This window comes from Gallinula chloropus, assembly GCF_964237585.1.
Source record: "Gallinula chloropus genome assembly, chromosome: 1".
In the NCBI taxonomy this organism is placed as follows: domain Eukaryota; kingdom Metazoa; phylum Chordata; class Aves; order Gruiformes; family Rallidae; genus Gallinula; species Gallinula chloropus.
Genome location: NC_140085.1, coordinates 197,804,941 through 197,825,218, shown reverse-complemented (window position 1 = coordinate 197,825,218; position 20,278 = coordinate 197,804,941). Strand labels below are relative to the sequence as shown.

Genomic DNA, 20,278 nt, shown 5'->3' with positions numbered 1-20,278 from the left:
GCCCAGAAAGCCAACCATGGCTTGTGCTGCATCACAAGGGAGGGGATTCTGCTCTATTCTGGTGAGACCGCACCTGGAATCCTGTGTCTGGCTCTGGGGCCCCCAATATAAGAAAGACATGGAGCTGTTGGATTGAGATCAGAGGAGGCCAGGAAGATGATCAGAGGGCTGGAGCACCTCTCTTGTGAAGACAGGCTGCGAGGTTTGGGGCTTGTTTGTCCTGGAGAAGGGAAGGCTCTAGGGAAACCTTAGACCAGCTTGCAGTACCTGAAGGGCCTACAGAAAAGCTGGGGAGGGACTGTTTACAAGGACAAGTGGCAATGGCTTTAAACTGAAGGAGGGGAGATTTAGATCAGGCATAAGGAAGAAATTCTTCCCTATTAGGGCAGTGAGGCCCTGGCACAGGTTGCCCAGAGAAGCTGTGGCTGCCCCTTGGTCCCTGGCAGTGTTCAAGGCCAGGCTGGATGGGGCTTTGGGCAACCTGTTGTATTGGAGGGGGTCCCTGTCCATGGCAGGGGCTTGGAATGAGATGATGGTTGGGATCCCATCCAACCCAAACCAGTGTGCGATTCTGTGAACCTGGTAATGTCCGTCCAGTTGTCCCTACCACTCGGGTCTAACTAAATAGTGTAAAGTGACCAGAAGAGAAATGGGGTTTATCCAGCAAGCCTGATGCATCTGGTAGATTGAACATCTTCACCTTCTTTTTGCCTACTCTGTACAAGTGTGGTACATGGGTGCTACTAACTGTGAGCAGGGAGTTCTCATTTTGTATGGTACTGAGAATCTCCTGTCATGCTAAAGTCCAGTTATTTTGTTTATTTATACTGGTTTATATATTTATCCATTTTTTTGGCATGTAGGTTTATCTGTAAAAAAACTCCCAACTAATAGCAACCATAAATTTTGAAATAACAAGGCTTTTCTAATAATTTTTGTTAAAAACCAAAACTAAACTCTTTCAATTTTTTTCTTTTTGGTAGGAAAGATAGGAATATAATGTTTCACTGAGGAAAATAATTGAGAAATAACAGATGTTCTTTTTTAGATAAAGTGGAAAAAGTAATACATCTTTAGCAATTTTCATTAGATAATTTGTACCTGCTCAAATCATTCACTTACATCTGCAGTGTCTGAGTTATAATATTGTAATAGTTTTTTATTAATTTCTTCAGTAGTTGAAAAACTTGCATTGTAAAAAGTATCCTTCCAGAAATCTGTTGTCAGTCGAAAAGCATCTTTTATATAAGCTAGCAAAATGGTAATTCAACCTAATAACTAGAACAGTGACATTTTTCTGACTTTTTTTTAAAAATGTAAATGAATGAGAGAATATAATAAGATTAAAAAATACAGGGTTATGACATTAATGTGTGCACTGTTCATTTGTTTGACAAGTGTTTTTGTTCTAATTATGTAAGTTCCAAATATACCAGTAAAGCATTAGCGAAATTAGATTTCATTACAGTTCCCAGCTATTGAGTAGTTTCAGTGAAGAAAACCTACTTTCCTTAGGTCCAGCTCTGCCACTGCATAGTCTGAATGGACAAGAAGTTCTGTGACAATTCCATAATAGTTCTTGAAACAATATTATCATTTCAGTATCATCTTTTCCTAGCTTGTTTATCAGAAAATCATTACTCTTTATTTAAGTGGCTCTCTAGGTTCTTCATAGTTTTTATCTCTCTTTCTTATTTAATTTTATGCCTGTTGAAACTTTGAGTGGACACTTCTTTGTCTCAGATGTGTTTTGTTCCATGTGGCTTTGAGCACTGATGAGGTTATTAGTTCTTTTGGTAGAAAGTTCTCATTTACTGACACTATTGGTAACAAAATAAATTTTGAGTAATGTTTTTGCTGTGAAGGTGAGAGCTGCTTTCCCTCAGAGAACTGGAGAGCATGCTTTGTGTACAGTGGTTTTTCTAGTATGTGTAAAACGTCATCAGACTACTATTCTGATTAGTCAGAGCATGGGAACTATTTGGGTTTGCAGTAAAAGAAGGGAGGTTGGATACTGACATCTGAACCATTAGACCGTCTTTTCTCCCTGTAATCTAACTCTTGCTGTATTTGTTCAGCTAGGATTGTGTATTAGCAGAGCTTCAGCATCTGTCCTCAATCTCAACTGCTGCCTGGTCCTTCTGCCAATGTGTCGTGTTCTCTTGGCCTTCTTGCGAGGCTCTCAGAAGGTGAGTGTTGTCCTCAGATGGTTGCAGACTGAAACTATGAGTTTTGTTCATCATGTGACAGTACCTATAAGATTTGATGCTTATAGAGGCCCATATATATGCAAATATACCATTCCCTTTGATCCTGCTCACTGAAACTCAGTGACACCTACAAAAATTAGTGCTGGAATTCTACATTTTAAGATCAGAAGGGATATTACCTTATGTACTCTTGACATCTATATCATACAGATCCAATTAATTCCTTCATTAAGACCTCAGAATTGACTCACTGACATAATCCTATAGCTTTTAAATTTACGTGCTGGGATTGCAAGGGGCTTATACCTAGTAAAAGCTGAAGTGCTGTTATGTTACTGCAATGCTGTTGGTATTTTCTTTCCTTTGCTTTGTTTTAGAAGAGAGATTGCTTGAATTCTTCTCTTACTAGGTTGCCAGCAGGAAAACCAGAAGGCTGCTAGATAAAAGTAAAACTTTCCATGTGACATGTGGTGTGACAATCTGCATCTTTTCAGGTGAGATCTTACTGTGCTGAGCAGCAAGCATGTTTGGGAAACACACTGAAGCAGTACTTCGTGGTTTTTCTTGTGCAGTACATTTGGGGGTAGTCTTGCTCTGTGCTTCCCTGCCTTAAATTGTGAGTGCTTTCTCAGATGCGTGTGGGTTTTGGTTTATTTTATCTTTTCCTTTTCTGAGCCTTTCCTTAAAAATCCAGTTTCTAAAAGGACAGGTATATGAGATCAGGTCAAACTCTGGTGTTATATCTAACCTTCGATTGTGCCTGAGAAATTTGAGTGAAGAAGCAGGGTGCTACAGGCTTATATCTGCAGAAGAGGGAGCAGTCCTTTCTCTGAAGAGGAAATTCTCTTTGGTGGACACCTTTGAATGTTGTCTCCCAGCTGAATTATTGCAGTACAGAAGTGATTGCTGTAGTGTTAAAAAGGGTCTTAAAATACATACAGCTTTGTGCCATGAATATCTATAGCATGATTTACTGTGGAAAAATAATTCCTTAGTCCCTGAGGCATCTTGTGCAGGTGATGTGATTATGACTTGGCATCTGGGTAGCTACTTTTCTTTACTTCAGGGGAACATCTACCTCTTGTTTATGAATCTGTTTTACCCTGTATTTTTTTTTTAACTTTAGTCTTACATGTTGCTGCTCATCTGGTGAATGCTCTTAATTTCTCTGAGAACTACAATGAAGAATTTTTGTCACTAAATGCAGCAAACTATCGTGGTGAGGTGAGCCAGCCATCCTTTTATATTTTCCTTTAAGTATATTATCTAAATATATGATTAGTTGTATGTCCAGTTCCTTCGTAGGATCAGTACAGTGCATGCTGATGATTTTGTGCATGGAAAACTCACCATCAAGTGGACTGGTGTGGACTTTCTTTCTTTCTTGGGACAAAATGTGTCTTAAGCACTTAAAGCCAGCAGGACTCAGATCTATTGGGTTGTGAGGTGGAGAATTCTGTCTTCAAGTCCTTTCACACTGTGCCCTATTCTGCTTCTCTACAACATGCTTTAACTTCTGGTCAGCCCTGAAGTGATCAGGTAGTTGGACTAGATGGTTGTTGTAGGTCCTTTCCAACTGAAAAAGTCTGTTCTGTTCTTCTGCCTCTCTGCTCCTTCAGCAGGCCTGATAGAGACACTTCTGCAGGTGTTTTGGGAAAACAGATACTGCTTTTGGAGTATTTAGGGTATGGCGCTATGTGACATATACTGGGGATTTGGGAATAGTGAGGTTTGAGTGATTTTTGCACTTTTAAACTGCAATTGGAACTGTAGTATATATGCTGAGATTTTAATTAACTGGGCTGGAAGCTGACTTCTGCTTAGGAAGTCACAGACAGAATCACAGAATTGTAGGGGTTAGAAGGGACCTCCAGAGATTGAGTCCACTCCCCTGGCACAGCAGGATCCCTAGGACAGGTCACACAGGTCGGAGTCCAGATGGGACTTGAATATCTCCAGAGAAGGAGATTCCACAACACCCCTGGGCAGCCTGTCCCAGGGCTCTGTCACCCTCACTGTGAAAAAGATTTGCTTGACTTCTCTGTCTGTGGTGCAGATCTCTTGAAGGTGTACCACAGTCCTAGTCCCTCCTCTGGGTGCTTGCTTGTGCATTTGGTGTTGGAGAGATGTTTGCAGATCCTAGGAGTAAGACCATAGTCCAGGACTCTTTCTTCTTTGGGTTACAATCAAATACTCTCTTGTTTATATTCTTTCTAGTCCCAAGTCTGCATTTCTTTTCTACCAGCTTCATTAGAAAAAATTTAGAATGACCCTATCCCAGCTGCATCCTTTCCTGGAAAAGCAGAGCTTGACTCAGCCTGGGCTCATAAGGACCAACAACCAAGGTCTTCTACTCCCTGGGTGAATGATCTAATCATGGAGCTATTCAGTGGCAGACAGACATGCCAACACCAACTATTGTGCTGAGGTTCTGGATTGAACTCAAGTGTCTGCATGTGTTAGGAGTGGTCTGATAGACTTTGTCTCATCAGGAACACTACTGGGAGCTTGCCTCAGGCAAGAACGTGCCACAGTGTGCATGGCAGCCTGTGTGAAGCAGCCTTAGGGATTTTGCAATAGAAAATAGAGATGACAACAAGTCTTAGTAACTCTAGGATCAAAACCTCACAGATCTCTATTAGTACTCTATTAGATACTCTAGGTATTAGGTACTCTGTTAGGTCTTGAGTATTTGTTCTTGAATTCCACTTAAAGCTATTTAACTGTGGTGGGCAGTCTGGATGCTACCATTATCTTCTGTACATGGGTGTGCACATTTGGATGCAGGCAAGGTCAGGAAGAGGGAAGCTTCATTTTTCCTGACCTGTATGAAAACTGCCAATTGCATTTTACTGCAAGTTTAAAAAAAAAGATTTTCTCCTCATTGAAGAAGAGAAAACCCCACAAAGTAAAGGACTCAAGGGGAATGAGGCAGTTTCCTGGAAGGTTGACATGTCCCCTCTTCCTTTCACATGTGGTGAAGGATACAGGAACATCTGGCCTTGAGTTATCAGCTCCTTTGTGTTCAGTCCTGCTTTACTGGAGTCCACTGCTCATCTCTCAGTTAAATGCTCACCACTTGTCTTTCATTTAAATTCAGCATTTCTTTCTCTTCTGCTTCACTTTGTCCTCTCAAAGAGATACCTGAGTAAAGTTAGGCTTTCAAAAAATAATTATCTTTAAAATTACCTCTTATTTTTCGTAACAGATGAGAATTGTTTCACTGGGGGAATGTAAAGGCTAAAGGTTTAGTTCATATTGAATTGCAGTCGGTGTAGACCAAATCCTGAATCCATTCCTGCATGCAGATTTAGGGACTGTGTATGCCATCGAACATGGGAGCTTTATGAGCTAGTTATAACCATTGCATTATTAATATGGATATAAAATCGAACATGTTGATTCTTTTTTTCCCTTCCATGTTTTTTTTCAGGACCCAAGGAAACTGCTTTTTGCTACTGGTAAGTCTGCTGCAAAACTGAGTGAGAAAGTTTGCTTCTTCTCATCATCCCTCTCCAGCCAAAACATTTTGATCCTGTGTTTGCATGCTTCGTTTGTCGTATCTCAGCTAGGTTGAGATGTGTTATTTGTGTTAACATAACATAACCTGGGTTTGCTTATCTGGTAGTCAGGAGGGAGAAGTTACATAAGCCCTGTAGTAGGATGAGCAGCATCTTCAAAGCTGTTGTACAGATGAGTCAGTGGAAAATCATCAGTTTCAAACAGAGATTCTGCATAATATTAAAACTAAATTCCTAAGTGATCCAATTTCTAGAAAAAGAAACACAACAAAAAGTGTACTTCTTGCTTCAGCTGGTTTATTTAATGGACAGTTTGATTTGAGAGTGATCTAAACTGCTACATGGGAATCAGACTTGAGCACTCATAAAGAATAAATAAAGACATTTTTGGTGCAGGAATTTAGAAGGGAGCAATGTTTGGGTATGGAGGGGTAAATAGAAGCCCAAGCTGTAGTGCTTCACGAGCAGGTAAAGGTCATTCGGATATCAACTCTCTTTCACCTTTATTTATAAGAAATGCAAAATTCCCCAGCTTGATAGCATTTAGGGCAAGGTCTGAGGGAATCAGTCTGACAGCAGTAAGTGTGGTTCTAGACCTGTCAATTCCAGTATTTTTAATAGAATTGGTCGTCTGTGGGCAAAGGCTTTCAAGTACCCTAAGCAAGGTCTAGATCAGTTGAGAGTTGGGAAAATGAGGTCAAATGATAGAAATTGAGGTATAAGTGAACTGTGAACTGGAAATAGTTGGGTAACTGGTAACAGAACAGCGGCCAAGGATTATTTTTAATATCTTGGAGGTAGGAGGAGGGTTTTAGGTATAGAGGCCCCATCAAATACTGTTTGGCTTCTGGGGACACATTGAGAGCTCTTTAGCTGCGCAGAGGATGTTCAAGGTGGAATTCCTTTTAACCTTCTGACAGCCAGGATAATACTGCATGTTCAAACGTTTAAGCACACTGCAAAAAAGCAGTGTCTGTAAACTTGCCTTCAATTTAAAATTACTCAGATCGCCACCCATCCTAATAATGGGTAACTAACATTTATTATTTATCTGAAGGAGTGCCCAGACTGGGACCGAGATTTTCCTGCACTGGGAGATGTACAAATATGGAAAAAAAAAGATCTCTTCCCAAACATATTAGAGTTAGTGCAGGAAAAGGCAGGGAGGAGGGCAATGCTAAAAATTTGCTCAAGAATTTGGGCAAGGTTGTGAGTGACTTCACATTTGCAGTTTGATGGAGAAGAGAATTTAAGAATTGGATATGGAAGGTGATCTGTGGCTTGAGTGACAGTGTAGAAAGCTGGATCAGGTGCTGAACTGCAGTTGGGTTGGAAGCATTTGTGGCAGAGACGAGATTGATTGCATGCTCAGATTAAGAGAAAGAAAGAATAAATGAAGAAGGAGGCAATTGAAAGAATGTATGTTTTGTGGGGTTTTGGGTTTTTTTCATTATAACTGCTTTTAATTGTAATATTTCCGTGAAGGGATGAAATTACATTTCTTATGCAGTCCATGCAAAACTTCTATTGATTGTAGGACTAGGGGGTTTTCCCTATGGTTAGTGATTTGGGATGTATCAGATTTTGGGTATTAGACTTTTCAATAAGTGGCTATTGACAGGTTTATATAAGTTAAGATTTGAAATTGTCCCTTTATTGATACAGGGTCTAAAATCACAATTATTTGAAAATTAGCTTGTTCTTATCATTAGGATGTGATCCTGTAAAATGTCCTGGACCATTAAAGTCTCTGGTTTTGCCATTTACGTCCATGAAAGCTGTTTGAGATATTTATATTCTGACAGAAAACCAGCACTTTAGCACCAATTTAGCTTTGTGCTTGGTGATAAGTCTGACTGGCTTGATTTAAATCCAAACACATGGCTGTAAGGGTGACCAGAGATTATGCCTAAAAGCTATCATTCTTTGAGAAATGAAAGATTTTGATGTAATGCTTCATGGATTTTAGGTTCTTAATTGAGATTTTTAATTCCTCGCATGGCAATCCTGAAGATAAGGTGCTCAGAAAAAGAGGCAACTTTGGGATTTTTCTAATCTGTTTTTCAGCTGATGGTTTACTGTACTTCATGGGCAGATTTCAACTGTAGGATGAGACAAATCAGTCCATAGAAATACTTGTTTCTTTCCTTTGACTTAAAAAAAGAGTCAGAGGTAGACTAGTTTTGATACAAGTCTGCATTCGAACAGATGAATCCAGTCCTTAATGCTTTTAACCTTTCCTTCTCAAATGCTGGCTGTAGATCACTCTCACAGACCTTGCTCTACAGGCAACAATTTCAAGCATGATACAATGCCATGGAGAGTAATTTCAGGCTCTTTCTCATTCCAGGATGAAATGGGTTGGCAAACAATTGAAGTGACAGCTTGCATGGAAACTGATTTGCTTGAAATTCTGTCCCTGACCAGGTTTTTAATTGTTGTGCTCAACAGAGTTTAGGGATTAGAATAAAAGAGATACAGAAACTTGTACAGTCACACAAATAGACAGGATTTGTTCTTGCTTACCTGTTCAGAGACAAATGTCATGAACAAATAAGTACAGGAGCAAAGACTAATAGGAAATTAATGGTGCATGGTGAAATGTAAGGAAAAGGGCAGTTTTCTCTGGGAAGGTGGGAAATAACACAACTGCTCTGCTTTCCTATCTAGTTTGGTACCTGAATGGTCTTCAAGAGCTAAATACATACAAGAGTTTCATTGAATTGTGATTTGTATGTCTTAACTTCCACTCTTAAAAGGTCATAGAATACAGATACACCTCTTTACAGTTCAAAAGTAACCTCTCTTATGTCTCTTCTAGTTCCAGGTCTGACTGGAGTCATTATGGTGTTAGTATTATTCCTCATGTGTACAGCTTCTACGTATGCTATCAGGTAAGACGTAAGCTGATCATTAGACTGAAAAATGCCATTTGAGTAATTATATTCTCATACTGATGAGAGGGAATGAAGAGTAAATGCAATGCAAGGCAAGTATTTAAACAAGTGTCAAAATTACTAGTTTTCTTCTCTCCCCCCCTTTTTTTTTTCACTTGTTTACAGGTAAAATAGCACTGTGAATTTTGTATTCAGAAAAATTACAAAACTGATTTAATTGCCTTCAGAAAAAGAATTGTGTTTGGTTATAAATTGAGATATTTAAACAACAGCTTTTTGTTCCTGTTCATACAGAGCAGCAGCAAAGTAAACATATGGAAAATTCTGTCCAATGCATAAATTAAGTCCACTGGAAGTAAAGTAAGATATCTTTATCCTAATTATTTCCACCAATTAATTGCAACAACAACCATAAACAAAAAAAAAAGACAACCAGAAAACCCCAGCAGCGAAGCAAACTGAAACAGAATTGGGATACTTAAGTAGAATTAGAAAGTTGTGGGTTTCTTTAAAGCCCTGCTTCTGGTTGTCAGATACATTCTTCTTAAATGTTGATTATAACTTTGAAACATCGATGCAGTATTGGCTCAGAGTAGCTGGTTTGGTCCTCCAGTGGGTTCACGTTCTGCACCGTTATTGAACGTGTATTATTATACATTTGAGTGACCTTTCCCTTGGAGGATCTAGTCCAATGTTCTAGTCTTTTTAAGGCTTAGATTCTGCAATTGAAGCATATGAGTTCCATTCCCCACACTCCCCCCCACCCTTGCCCTTGATTTTTATAACCAGTCTTTGAATTCACCAGAGACTCTTATGTAAATACATCATCTCAACCCAGTGGACACTGAAGGATATTTTCTATTCCATATCTTCAAACGTTGATGTTGCTCCAGTGATATGAGCTAGATAACATGGGTTTGAACTTTGAACTAATCAGTCTGAGTAGCAATGTTACCAGGTACTGATTGACAAAAATAGTTCAACAGCTGTGCACTCTTTGTGAACAAAGATGCTTCAAGGGCTGAAGCCTCTGTGAGATACTGTAGGCTACTGAAGTACAGGGTAATCTGCTGCACAACATGTCAGGCATGGCTGCACATTGCATAGTCCACACAGCTGGCTTTACTTGCAAAAGAAAGCCAGTTTTGGGAAGATGGAAAAATGAAACAATTACTTCACTCAGCAGCACTGAGCCAGAACAAAGTCCTGTTTTCTCCAAGGCCACGATAAATTAGAAAAAAACCTGAAACCCAACAGCATTTCTTAATGATTGGGAAACCTAGGAAAATATATGTAGTTTCAAGCATATTCTTGGAAATAATAATTTTCCACATCACGCAACAAAGGTTTCCATCTTTCCAAGTTACATGCTGGTTATTTCCTCCAGTTACTCTGAGTGCAAGTGCCTTCCCGTCTTTCTGCCATCTAGCCAGTGGAGTCAAAGCCCTTAAGACATCATCTGCATCTCCTGTTACTCTAGCAATAATCCGTATTTAGAAGTTTTATCCTGGCTTCTCCCTCAGGCGTATAGCTCAAGTTTGTCTGTACAGTGTGTTTTACTGAGGAAACGAGCTTCCAGCCTGCATCTTTATGTTGCTTTTCAATCTCTTTCCCTGTGGATTCTCATGTGCCTTGTGACGGCTAAGCTCATGCTAATGTCTTAGAAAAAAGAATTGTAAGTGTTCACTGCCTACCAAAAACTGGGCTTTTTTAATAAAAAACCCTATCATACTCTCTTGGTTTTCAGCCTTAATCCACTCTTGCACGCTGACCTGCTTCATCACTTCCTCCTTCATGTGTTCTTCCTGAAATCTTTCTGTGCATGATTTTCCTGCTGGTTTCTTGCCTTTGCTTGTTCAGTAAACTCTGTGAATGAGTATTAGGAGGATGGGATTAACTGCTAATGTTTTAAAGTGGGAAAGCAAGTACCACTTAGAATTTTTTCTAAATTTTTGCTGCATCATGCCTGAGAATTCAATCAACATTTTTTGGTAAGTAGTTGTTTGTTTTAAGGGTAATAAAATTATTAGGAATACGATAAATCCTGCAAATAAATGCTGACATTTCTGCTAACTTTCAAATTAATGTTGTTCAGGACAGTTTCCACTGAACACAATTGCTAGTGACTTTGGAAATCATATACCTAATGGAACGTTAAAATACAGGCTGCTGCCATCTCTTTAACATCTCTGTAACAAAATATTCCAGTCTTCAGTTTCATCTTTTAACTACCACATGCATCTTCCTTTTCAAAACTAGCTGTAACAGAGTTAAAAATATTTATGGAAAACTGTGCTGCTCATTGTGTCCCTTTTAAGCATGGCAATTTCTCCTTAGGTTTGCCAGTAAGTTAACTCTCGCAGGCTTTCACATGCAAAATTCTAGACTTAAACATTCAGCTTCATATCAAATTTTCAGGAGTTTGAGTTCCTAAGAAATGCATTAATTCTGTGAATAATATACATTCTAAGCCCTAAAAAGAATGTAAAGAGAGTAACTAATGATCTGAAGAACTGTAAAAATAAAATACAAGCAGTAGAGGAATTATTGAGTGTATTAGAATGTTGTATTTATCTACACAACACACAATTGAAGAAGGATACAAGTAAGAAATGCATAATTATTAAAATATTGGAAACTATGTTTCATGGTAAGAGGTTCAAGGATCTCCATACTTTTAGTTTTAAGGAGGTGAAGTTGAGAGGGTTTGATTACATTTAAGGGAACTTGATACATGTGAAGAGACAGTGTTTTCTAGTGGAGGTATCTGCAGGAAAGCTGAAAGAAGACTAAAATGCTTAACTGGGTGGAAGCTGACGTTTAGATCTTTTCAGACAAGACATGTACAGTAATTTCACCAGCACTAATAATTAGTGGTTGAAAACAACACGTCAGAAGCTGGGATTGACTTTCCATCACTGAAATTTTGCAAGATTTGTGCATTCTGAAAAAAAGCTTTTGGTATTATAGCAAGGTAACCGAGACCTGTTTTGGGTCTGGGGGTAAAAGATACTCTTTGTGCCTTTTCATTTTGTTTCTGCTCACCACATCATCATCCAGGCTTGTATCTAGTGAATTCCCTCAGGGGTTGGTACTGGGACCTGTACTATTCAGTATAGTAACTGATGACCTGGATGAGGGAATAGAGTGCACACAAAACTGGGAGGGGTGGCTGACACCAGTTCAGCAAGACTTAGACAGGCTGGAGAGTTGGGTGGGGAGAAGTTTAATGAGATTTAACAAGGACAAGTGTAGGATGTGGCATCTGTGGAAGAACAACCCCAGGTACCAGTGTAGGTTGGGGACTGGCCTGTCAGAGAGCAGTGTAGGGGAGAGGGACCTGGGAGTCCTGGTGGACAGCAGGATGACCATGAGCCAGCAATGTGCCCTCCTGGCTAAGAAGGCCAATGACATTCTGGGGTGTATGAGAAGGGGTGTGGTTAGTAGGTCAAGAAAGGTCCTTTTCCCCCTCTACTCTGCCCTGGTGAGACCACCCCTGGAATCCCGTGTCCAGTTCTGTGCCCCTCAGTTCAAGAAGAACATAGAGCTCCTTGAAAGAGTCCAGCTTGGGGCTGCCAAGATGACTAAGGGAGTGGAACACCTTCCCTATGAGGAGGAACTTTTTCACTGTGAGGGTGACGGAGCCCTGGGACAGGCTGCCCAGAAAGGTTGTGGAGTCTCCTTCTCTGGAGGCATTCAAACCCCACTGGGATGTGTTCCTGTGTGATTGAGTCTGGGTGATCCTGCTCTGGCAGGGGTGTTGAACTAGATGATCTTTTGAGGTCCCTTCCAGCTGCTAACATTCTTTGATTCTGTGATCCTTTAATCTTACTCATGCTCACTCCCACAACTCCTTGCAGATACTACTCAGTGATGGCATGGAAATGCCTACCAGACTGTGGGTAGTTAGAAATGGTCTGAGCAGCCTCAGAGATGAAGAAGTGTTAGCATGGTGCCGAATGAGGGAAGGAATGAAGGCTGAAGCAGGGGTTTCGGAGCCCCTTGCTGTTGCTGGCCTCCTTAGAACTGCTGTTGTTTAAGTTTTATTTTGGTGGCACTCAGAATATTTGAGCTGTTTCCTTTCTCAAGAGGAGAAAAAGTAACTAAGCCCAGTATTGACAGAAAGAAATGCAGTGGATGTGTTGGATGTATTGAAGCAAGGGTAGCTGCCTGGTTATGTAAGAGGCTGTGGGAGGGGGAAAAGTCTGAAAACAGCTAGGTATGTCTAAAGAGTAGCTTCTAAACTCAGAGTTAAGGTTGGGGTTTATTTAATAGTTTTGGCTTATGAATGGGGGTAGGGGTTTTTTGTTGTTGTTTTGGAAGGGGCTGTCCTGCCATGCTGTGTAGTGTGAGATGTGTGCTTGTGCTGTGAAGTAGGGTATTTTCTTAATCATTTGGTTGTTGGCTTTTGGTGACTATTTTACTCAAGAAAAAACAAACAAGCTTTACAAAACCGGTTCTGGGTGAGTATTTTCTTTGGTCTTGGTTCTTCCTATGTTACCCAAGAAGTTACAGATGAAAGTAAATCCTCACAGTGATAATGTTGTTCTTATTCCTCCCAAGACCATCAGTCCTAGAGCTCTGCTGTATGTGACCTCCAGCCCTGAAAATCCTCCTAATTGTCTTTGTGTTACTTGCTTGCTCGAGTTCCCTTTCCTCCTGCATCTCCTTCCTCTCCTTACCCTCTAAGTTTCTTTTACCATTCCTACTAGCCCTTCTGCTGCTGTCTAGGCTACCCATTTGCATGTTGCTCCAGCAATGACTCATTAAACAGTGCAGCCCTGTGCTGGGGCAGGGAGAACACAATGAGGCACTTCCTGTGAAGAGGTTGAGTTCTGAGGCTGGAGCCTGAAGAACTATTTTAGCTGTCGGTATCTGATAAGGGCTAAGTAGGATCTGTGAAAGCAGTGAAGTTTTCAGCAGGCTCTATGCTTAGATTCCTTCATCTTTCTCAGCTTTTTACTTCTGTGGCAGTCATCCATTCTTCTCAACGCTTGCGAAGATGGTGTGCCTGAAGGGATATGTTCTGGGCTTTCACTATCCTACATGACTCCATGGTATATAATGATGTCTTATGTGCACAGATCTGCTTTTAATTAGCACTGGTTCCATCTGAGCGAAACAGCATTGAAACGTGGTTTATTCTTTTCAGGGTTTCAAACTATGACATCTTCTGGTATACACACAACCTTTTCTTTGTCTTCTATATGCTGCTGATGGTGCATGTTTCTGGGTAAGTAAATGGAAAACACTGTCCCTTTTCCAGAAAGAGCACTTCCCTTGACTACTGCCTTTCCTGAGCTCACTTGTGCATAGTGGGCCAGTTCCTTTACAAAATGGTCATCAGTTTTTCAACAGGTTATTATTTAAATAAAGTTCAGACTATGGGTTGGAGAATTGTGTGTTGCCACAGCCAGCTAGCACTGACTTCTTCACTTTTACATTTATCCATTGTCCATTTTACTAGCTTATAGTGGGAAATCAATCAGTATTGTTTCTTTTCTGCCCACTCTGGCTGCTGAGAGTAGAATGTGAAGTAAAGCTGCTCATCAGTCTTTCCTCTCTGTCTTCTATTTTGACTGCTAAGGAGAGGGAAGGAATGGCCTTGCCCTAATTATCTCTTAATAATTGTTGTGATACAAATCTTACTAGGTTTTTTTCTTGTTTTCATAAATGAGATGGGTATTCATGTACCGTGGAGGTGACGATTAGGTCTGTACCTGGCACAGACGAGCCTAACTCTACTCCAAGGTAAAGCAGCTTCCACAAGTTGTAGATGAGAAAATCTGGTCCATTAATGTCTCTGAAGTTTCCTTTATGGATGTAGGTGCAGAGATGGTGTAGGGAAAGGTGTGTTTGAACGAGGTTTATTTTTCCACATCATCAAACGTCTGCTGAAACACAGGGTGCTGGAATGTCTCAGACTGTGACACTGAGCACCGCTGCTTCAAGTAAACAGTGAAAGGTAATTAGGCCTAGAAAGATCATTGGAGGACTATGTTGTTGAACCAAACAAACACAGCTTGAGGCCTGGTGAATTGAAATAATGAGTTCAAAACAATTGAAACTCCTGGATACAATTCCAGTTCTCTGTGGGTTGGGTTTTTTTGTTTGTTTTTGTTTGCTTGTTGTTTTGTTTTTTTGTTTGGTTTCCTTTGTTTTTCTCCTGTGGCATAGCTCTTGTTCATAGCTGGAGAAGGTGGATCTAACCTGTTCTCTACAACTTGGGGCAGGATGAATTTCTGCTAAATTATGGTGACCAAGGTTCTCTAAGCTTCCTAAGCAATCTCTTCAGAGCATTTTTCATATCCAGTTTAATTTATCTCCTTTACTGTATGGCCCTCTGCCCATTGTCTTCCTAACCATGTCTCCACTTCATGAAGGAAGAAGTCTAATTGGAGCAGATAGCAAACCAAGGCTGCAGGGATATGCCAAGTGGGAAACAGGCATCTTCTACGCAGCTTCTTTACTATTGAATTGGAAAACCTTTCAGCATGAATATAAAAAATGTGTTTGTTTAAAGTGGGAGAAGAATGAGTCATGGAGAGTGAAAGTCAGTTCAAGTTTGACACGTAAATGTAGGTACCTACATGTTTTCTAAGCTTCTGTCTCCCATTATAGTCTAATGAGTTGAAATAAATACAATCAATGGAGCCTCAAGAATGCTTTAGTTAACCTGCTGCTGCATAGATTTACATTCAACTGAGCTGGATCAATTTCTGTGCTCCATTGAGGATGTTAATTAGAAGATCTCTTCTGAGAATAAAGGAAGCATAGACACCCATGTTTAGCAGCCCAAGTAATTCCTACATAGCTTGCCTTAGAGATTTGCAGACATATAGAATCACAGAATGTGTTAGGTTGGAAGGGGCCTTTAAAAGTCATCTAGTCAAATCCCCTGCAGTATGCAGGGACATCTTCACTAAATCAGGTCGCTCAGAGCCCCATCAAGCCTAACCTTGAATATGTCCAGGGATGGGACCTCCACCACCTCTCTGGGCAACCTGTTCCAGTGATCTGCCACCCTCATAGTGAAGATTTTTTTCCTAATTTCCAACCTAAATCTCCCCTTTTCTAGTTTAAAACCATTATCCCTCATCCCATTGCTAGATGCCCTTGTGAACAGTTCTTCCCCTGCTTTCTTATAAGCACATGGCCAGTTACTTGACAGAGCAAGGCGACTCCTATTGCTGGACTGCAGAGGCAGACTGGGTGACAATTTACCTTTCTGGGGAGTCTTCTGAATATTTCCACAGAATTTCTGGATTCTTGTTTTGTTTTGAACTATTATGGGTATGTTCTTACAGTATCCTCTTCAGGTTAGCTGGGTACTTCTATATAAAGTGACGTGATTCATCATACTCATTTTTATGTCATGTTACTCATTTTTTATTTCATCCTTACCCTAAAGGAGAAGAGAATCTTTCAGGGAACTAGCCTTAAAAACATCTGTTGTACTTGCAGTGTGACTTTCAGACATTTTAATAGCTTAGGACTTGGTGTATCTATACATTACATTATCTGTTTTTAAGCCAGTGCTACCAACAACAAATAGTTTCTGTAAAAGCAGAAGCTTGATGTTTCCAGTACCAATAAAAGGAGTTACGAAACATGTGAAACGTTTGGAGCTCAATCATCATCTGATCCCGAGTACGTACTACTGTGGAGTTAAGTGGGTAATGCCAGTTCCCGGGAACGAGAATAAGTCACTAGACATATCCAAGAATTCATCTTCCAAAGGGTGGAAATTCTTAAGATTCTACCCATATGTTCACCTTTAGGAGACTCCTCAAGCAACTCACCTTGAGTTGAGCAGAACGTGGATGACAAGAAGAGTGTAGTTCCCTATAAAAGCACTGAGAACCATTGACATCTAGCCTAGGTGAAGATAGGCTTAGAGAGTTGGGCTTGTTCAGCCTGGAGAAGAGACCTTAGAGCAGTCTTCCAATACCTGAAGGGGCTGCAGGAAAGCTGGAGAGGGACTATTCATCAGGACATGTAGTGACAGGGCAGGGGGTAATGGCTTTAAACTGGAGTGGAGTTTAGATTAGATATAAGGAAGAAATTCTTTACTGTGAGGTTGATGAGGCCCTGGCACAGGTTTCCCAGAGAAGTTTTGGCCTCCCTGGATCCCTTGCCCTGGGTTAGTGGGATGTGTCCTTGCCCACAGCAGGGGGTTGGAACTAGATGGAATTTTGAGGTCCCTTCCAACCCAAACCAGTCTGTGATTCTATGATCATCATAAATCAGTCAAGAAACAGTGATACATATTTTTTTACTCTATCCATAAGTGAATGTTGTCTCTAGTTTGGGGATGTCGGGGCAGGGTGTGCCCATACCAATAGACAGCATGCTGTGTTGTTCAGTCGGTGGGACACTTTCATCTGATTTGCCCTTTTTGTCTCTACCACTTTTGTTTGCTAAAGGTGCCCGTCTCCTACTTACTGATACCCACATACTGTATTCAAGTGTTGCACAAATAAATACGTGAGGGTATATCTTAGGCTCCTTAAGAGTTGTGCAGAACTCAACCTTTCTGGGAACTGATCTTGGGTGTGTAAGACAACTTGCCTTTCTTTGACAGCTTTAGAAATGGGAGCCATTGCAGCTGCTGTTAAGAGGCAGCTCTGTCATCCCAGTTTGCCACTCAGTTAGCATGTTTGTAATAGTTTGAACAAACTCGAGATCACTGGAAGGGATGCTTATGTTTGCAGTTCAGCTATTCATGTCTCCAGGAAAATTTTGAGTCCTCTTTTGGGATGTTCTGAGAACAGAGAAGCTGTGAGAGCAGCTGACAGGCATGCACACAAGGCTGATTGATTGAAAAAATATTGCATGTGCTGTGACTTCCAGCTAAATCCGTGAGGCACCATAATATTTATGGAGCAGGGAACTAGCATAATGCTAGGGGTATCTGCCACTTTGCAAATATGTGATGACCAGCAGTGATGCCAGATGCAAGCGATAGGCCTGATTGGGCAACAAATACATGCAGAAGCATGGGTGTAGGCACATGGAGACTTCACAGGTAATTCTCCCAGGGTCAGATGTGGAGTGTAGAGTGAGCAGGTCTAACTTTCAAGCAATACATCATTCACTGAACCATGTGGGGAGCTTGTTGCTAGCTGTCAGGACTTCATTTCAGTAAGGAAGATTGCCAGTAGCTTGTTGGAATCCATTTAAGTTGGGAATATTGCTGATACCCGACTTCTCTCTCTCTCTCTCTCTCTCTCTCTCTTTGTGAATTAAACAAAGTCTTTGTAGCTGCTGCTACATGTATATTAGGGAGAGGAGTGGGGAGCATCTGCTCTTATGTTTGATTCTATACCTGAGATGAGCTTTCATCACACGGCCTCATGCTCAGAGGACACTTCTCACCAGACTTGGTGTCAGCGTTCCTTATTTCCCACCCAGCACCATCTTGTGCAGCTGTCATTTAGCCCTTTGTTTTTTTAAATATTCCTCCTTGTGGTTTTACTGTCTGTAATTCCAGACTGGGAGGCGAGTAGTACTTCCAAGGAATTTTATTACTGTATTATCAGTTCTTCCCTGTTTTCAATAATTCATTCATGTGTTGAGATAGTCCAGAGTGTCTCAGGTTTCTACTTCTTTCTTCGTACATTCTAGCTACAGCTGCAAATTTCTCACTTCATTTTACTATAAATTTAACTTTTGCTTAAAAACCAAGCATGGACTCCACAAAATAATTGGCAATAAAGGTTCCTTGGCTATCATGCAGGACTTTATTTTTCCTTCTGTTCAACAAGCTGATATTTAAAAGAGCAAGTGTGCAGACTTGATAAACACCAAGTAGCAGGAACATTCCTACAGTTGATGATTTCACAGCTTTGGCCCCTTCAGCTACAGGTTGCCAGAAAAAAAAAAGAAAAAAAGTGCTTGCTGACTGTAGGGAGGATGAGTAAAAACAGCCTGGGTGTGATTGAACTGGAAATGTGATTATTTAGTGGTTTTTTCAAGGCTTCCACAATATCTCCCCCTTTTCAAGCAGTATTAAGCTTGAGGCTGTTCAGTGGGGGAGTGCCAAGTGAGCTGGAAAAGTTAAACCTTGCCTCTAGTAACAGAGGGCTCTATTGTTGCAAACATCGATCTCATGGAAAGTCCTGAAAACAAATGGAATACAAATTCTTACAGAGGATGAGCCTTTTGACTGCTTTCTAGAACCTCTCCGAATTAAGATAAGTACCTTGGCTTTGACTGTTAACTTCAGTGTCTTTGCTGGTTTTATTTTCCTGTAGGGGAGTGCTCAAGTACCAGACCAATTTAGAGGAACACCCTCCTGGTTGCTTTAATCCTAACAAAACACTCCGAGAGAATATGACGGTGCCAAGGGCTTTTGAAGAGACATTTCCTGACTATACTACTGAGCCTTTCCCAGAGGACTTACCAATACCAGAACCCTTTGTACAAAATAACTTTATGAGAATTTGTTCTGAGGAACCCAAGTTCCAGTCACACTTCCCAGAGGTCTGTATGATCCGACGTTTCAGGTATTACAAGCCATGCCAAGTCTTTCAGTCAGTCGTAACCACTAATTATTGCTTTTCCAGACCAGATGTTTTAATAATGGAAAATATTATTAAAACCTTTTCAGGCATTCAAAGATTCGGTGGGGAAAAAACAATCTGCATTAAACTTTGAACTGCATTGCAATGTGGTGCATAGAATAGGGTAGAAAAACATCAAGAGATTGTAGTGTTCTTTTTTTGTACCACACGGTAAGAGATGTGTTGGTCTTGCTATAAATGTGACTTTAAATTACAGTGTAGCATTTTGGAGCAAACATTTATATAACATTCATCAGGTCCCTTTGTAAGCATTGTGCAGCAGTAGTTAATTGAAATAATCAAACTCAATTTGTTCTCTTTTTTTACTGTGTGGATGCTAGTCCTAATACTCATTTCTGGGTTTCAGTTGGCTGTGGTTTGGCTTTGTGAAGCCTGTTGTTTGCAGACAGGCTTGTTTTATATGCGGCATGTGTAAATGAGTATGATGACAGTGGGATAGAAAAGCCTTTTTTTTTTTTTCTGTTTTCCTTTTTTCCTTTTGTTTCTTCGTTTTGTGGCAGCAGCTTTGTCTTCATCCACATTTTTTTCTTCTCTTTTGAGAAAAGATGAGCTAGGCTGTCTTGGCAGAGTAGCCTGAGGAAGTTTGGGAATATGAAGTTCTCAAGTCCCACAATTCAAGGTGGTCCCATAACAGACCTCACAGGAGTTTTTTAGAATTGTTTTCTGTAGAACATGTATACCACTTACTAGCTGCAGTGGGAACCCATTTTACTATAGAGCACATCATTGTAATAAGAAACAGTCAATTCTATGTGAACGGCCTGCAACAAAGTTCTTTGGATTTGTATTTTGTTGTGGAAATACTCCTGAATTACAGGCATCAATGTATACCAGGCTCCATATGACCAACAGGTTATCAGACAGTCTTCTTTGGGACTTACGATGTCTACTTGAGAGCCCTTTATGGGAAGAGAAGAGCCACGGAAACAGTGACCACTCACTTTTCCCCTGGCAGCTTGCAACATTTTTTTTTTGAAAGTGTTTTATGCACGCAGCAATACCAAGGCAAAAAAAAAACCCCAAAAAAAACCCCACAACCCACAAAACCCCACCTTAGGTCTTAC

General features: G+C 40.5%; 1 protein-coding gene across 1 annotated transcript in view; it reads left to right on the top strand.

The window, feature by feature from the left end:
• NOX4 (NADPH oxidase 4) overlaps positions 1 to 20,278 on the top strand; it is a gene marked incomplete at both ends in the record, with an annotated part of 120,042 nt that overhangs the window by 10,575 nt on the left and 89,189 nt on the right. The window contains 7 exons of the mRNA XM_084279332.1: positions 2,079 to 2,189; positions 2,620 to 2,704; positions 3,337 to 3,434; positions 5,644 to 5,671; positions 8,553 to 8,625; positions 13,781 to 13,861; positions 18,885 to 19,113. Of these exons, the coding sequence (XP_084135458.1) occupies positions 2,079 to 2,189; positions 2,620 to 2,704; positions 3,337 to 3,434; positions 5,644 to 5,671; positions 8,553 to 8,625; positions 13,781 to 13,861; positions 18,885 to 19,113 (705 nt within the window). The remainder of the gene's footprint in view (positions 1 to 2,078; positions 2,190 to 2,619; positions 2,705 to 3,336; positions 3,435 to 5,643; positions 5,672 to 8,552; positions 8,626 to 13,780; positions 13,862 to 18,884; positions 19,114 to 20,278) is intronic.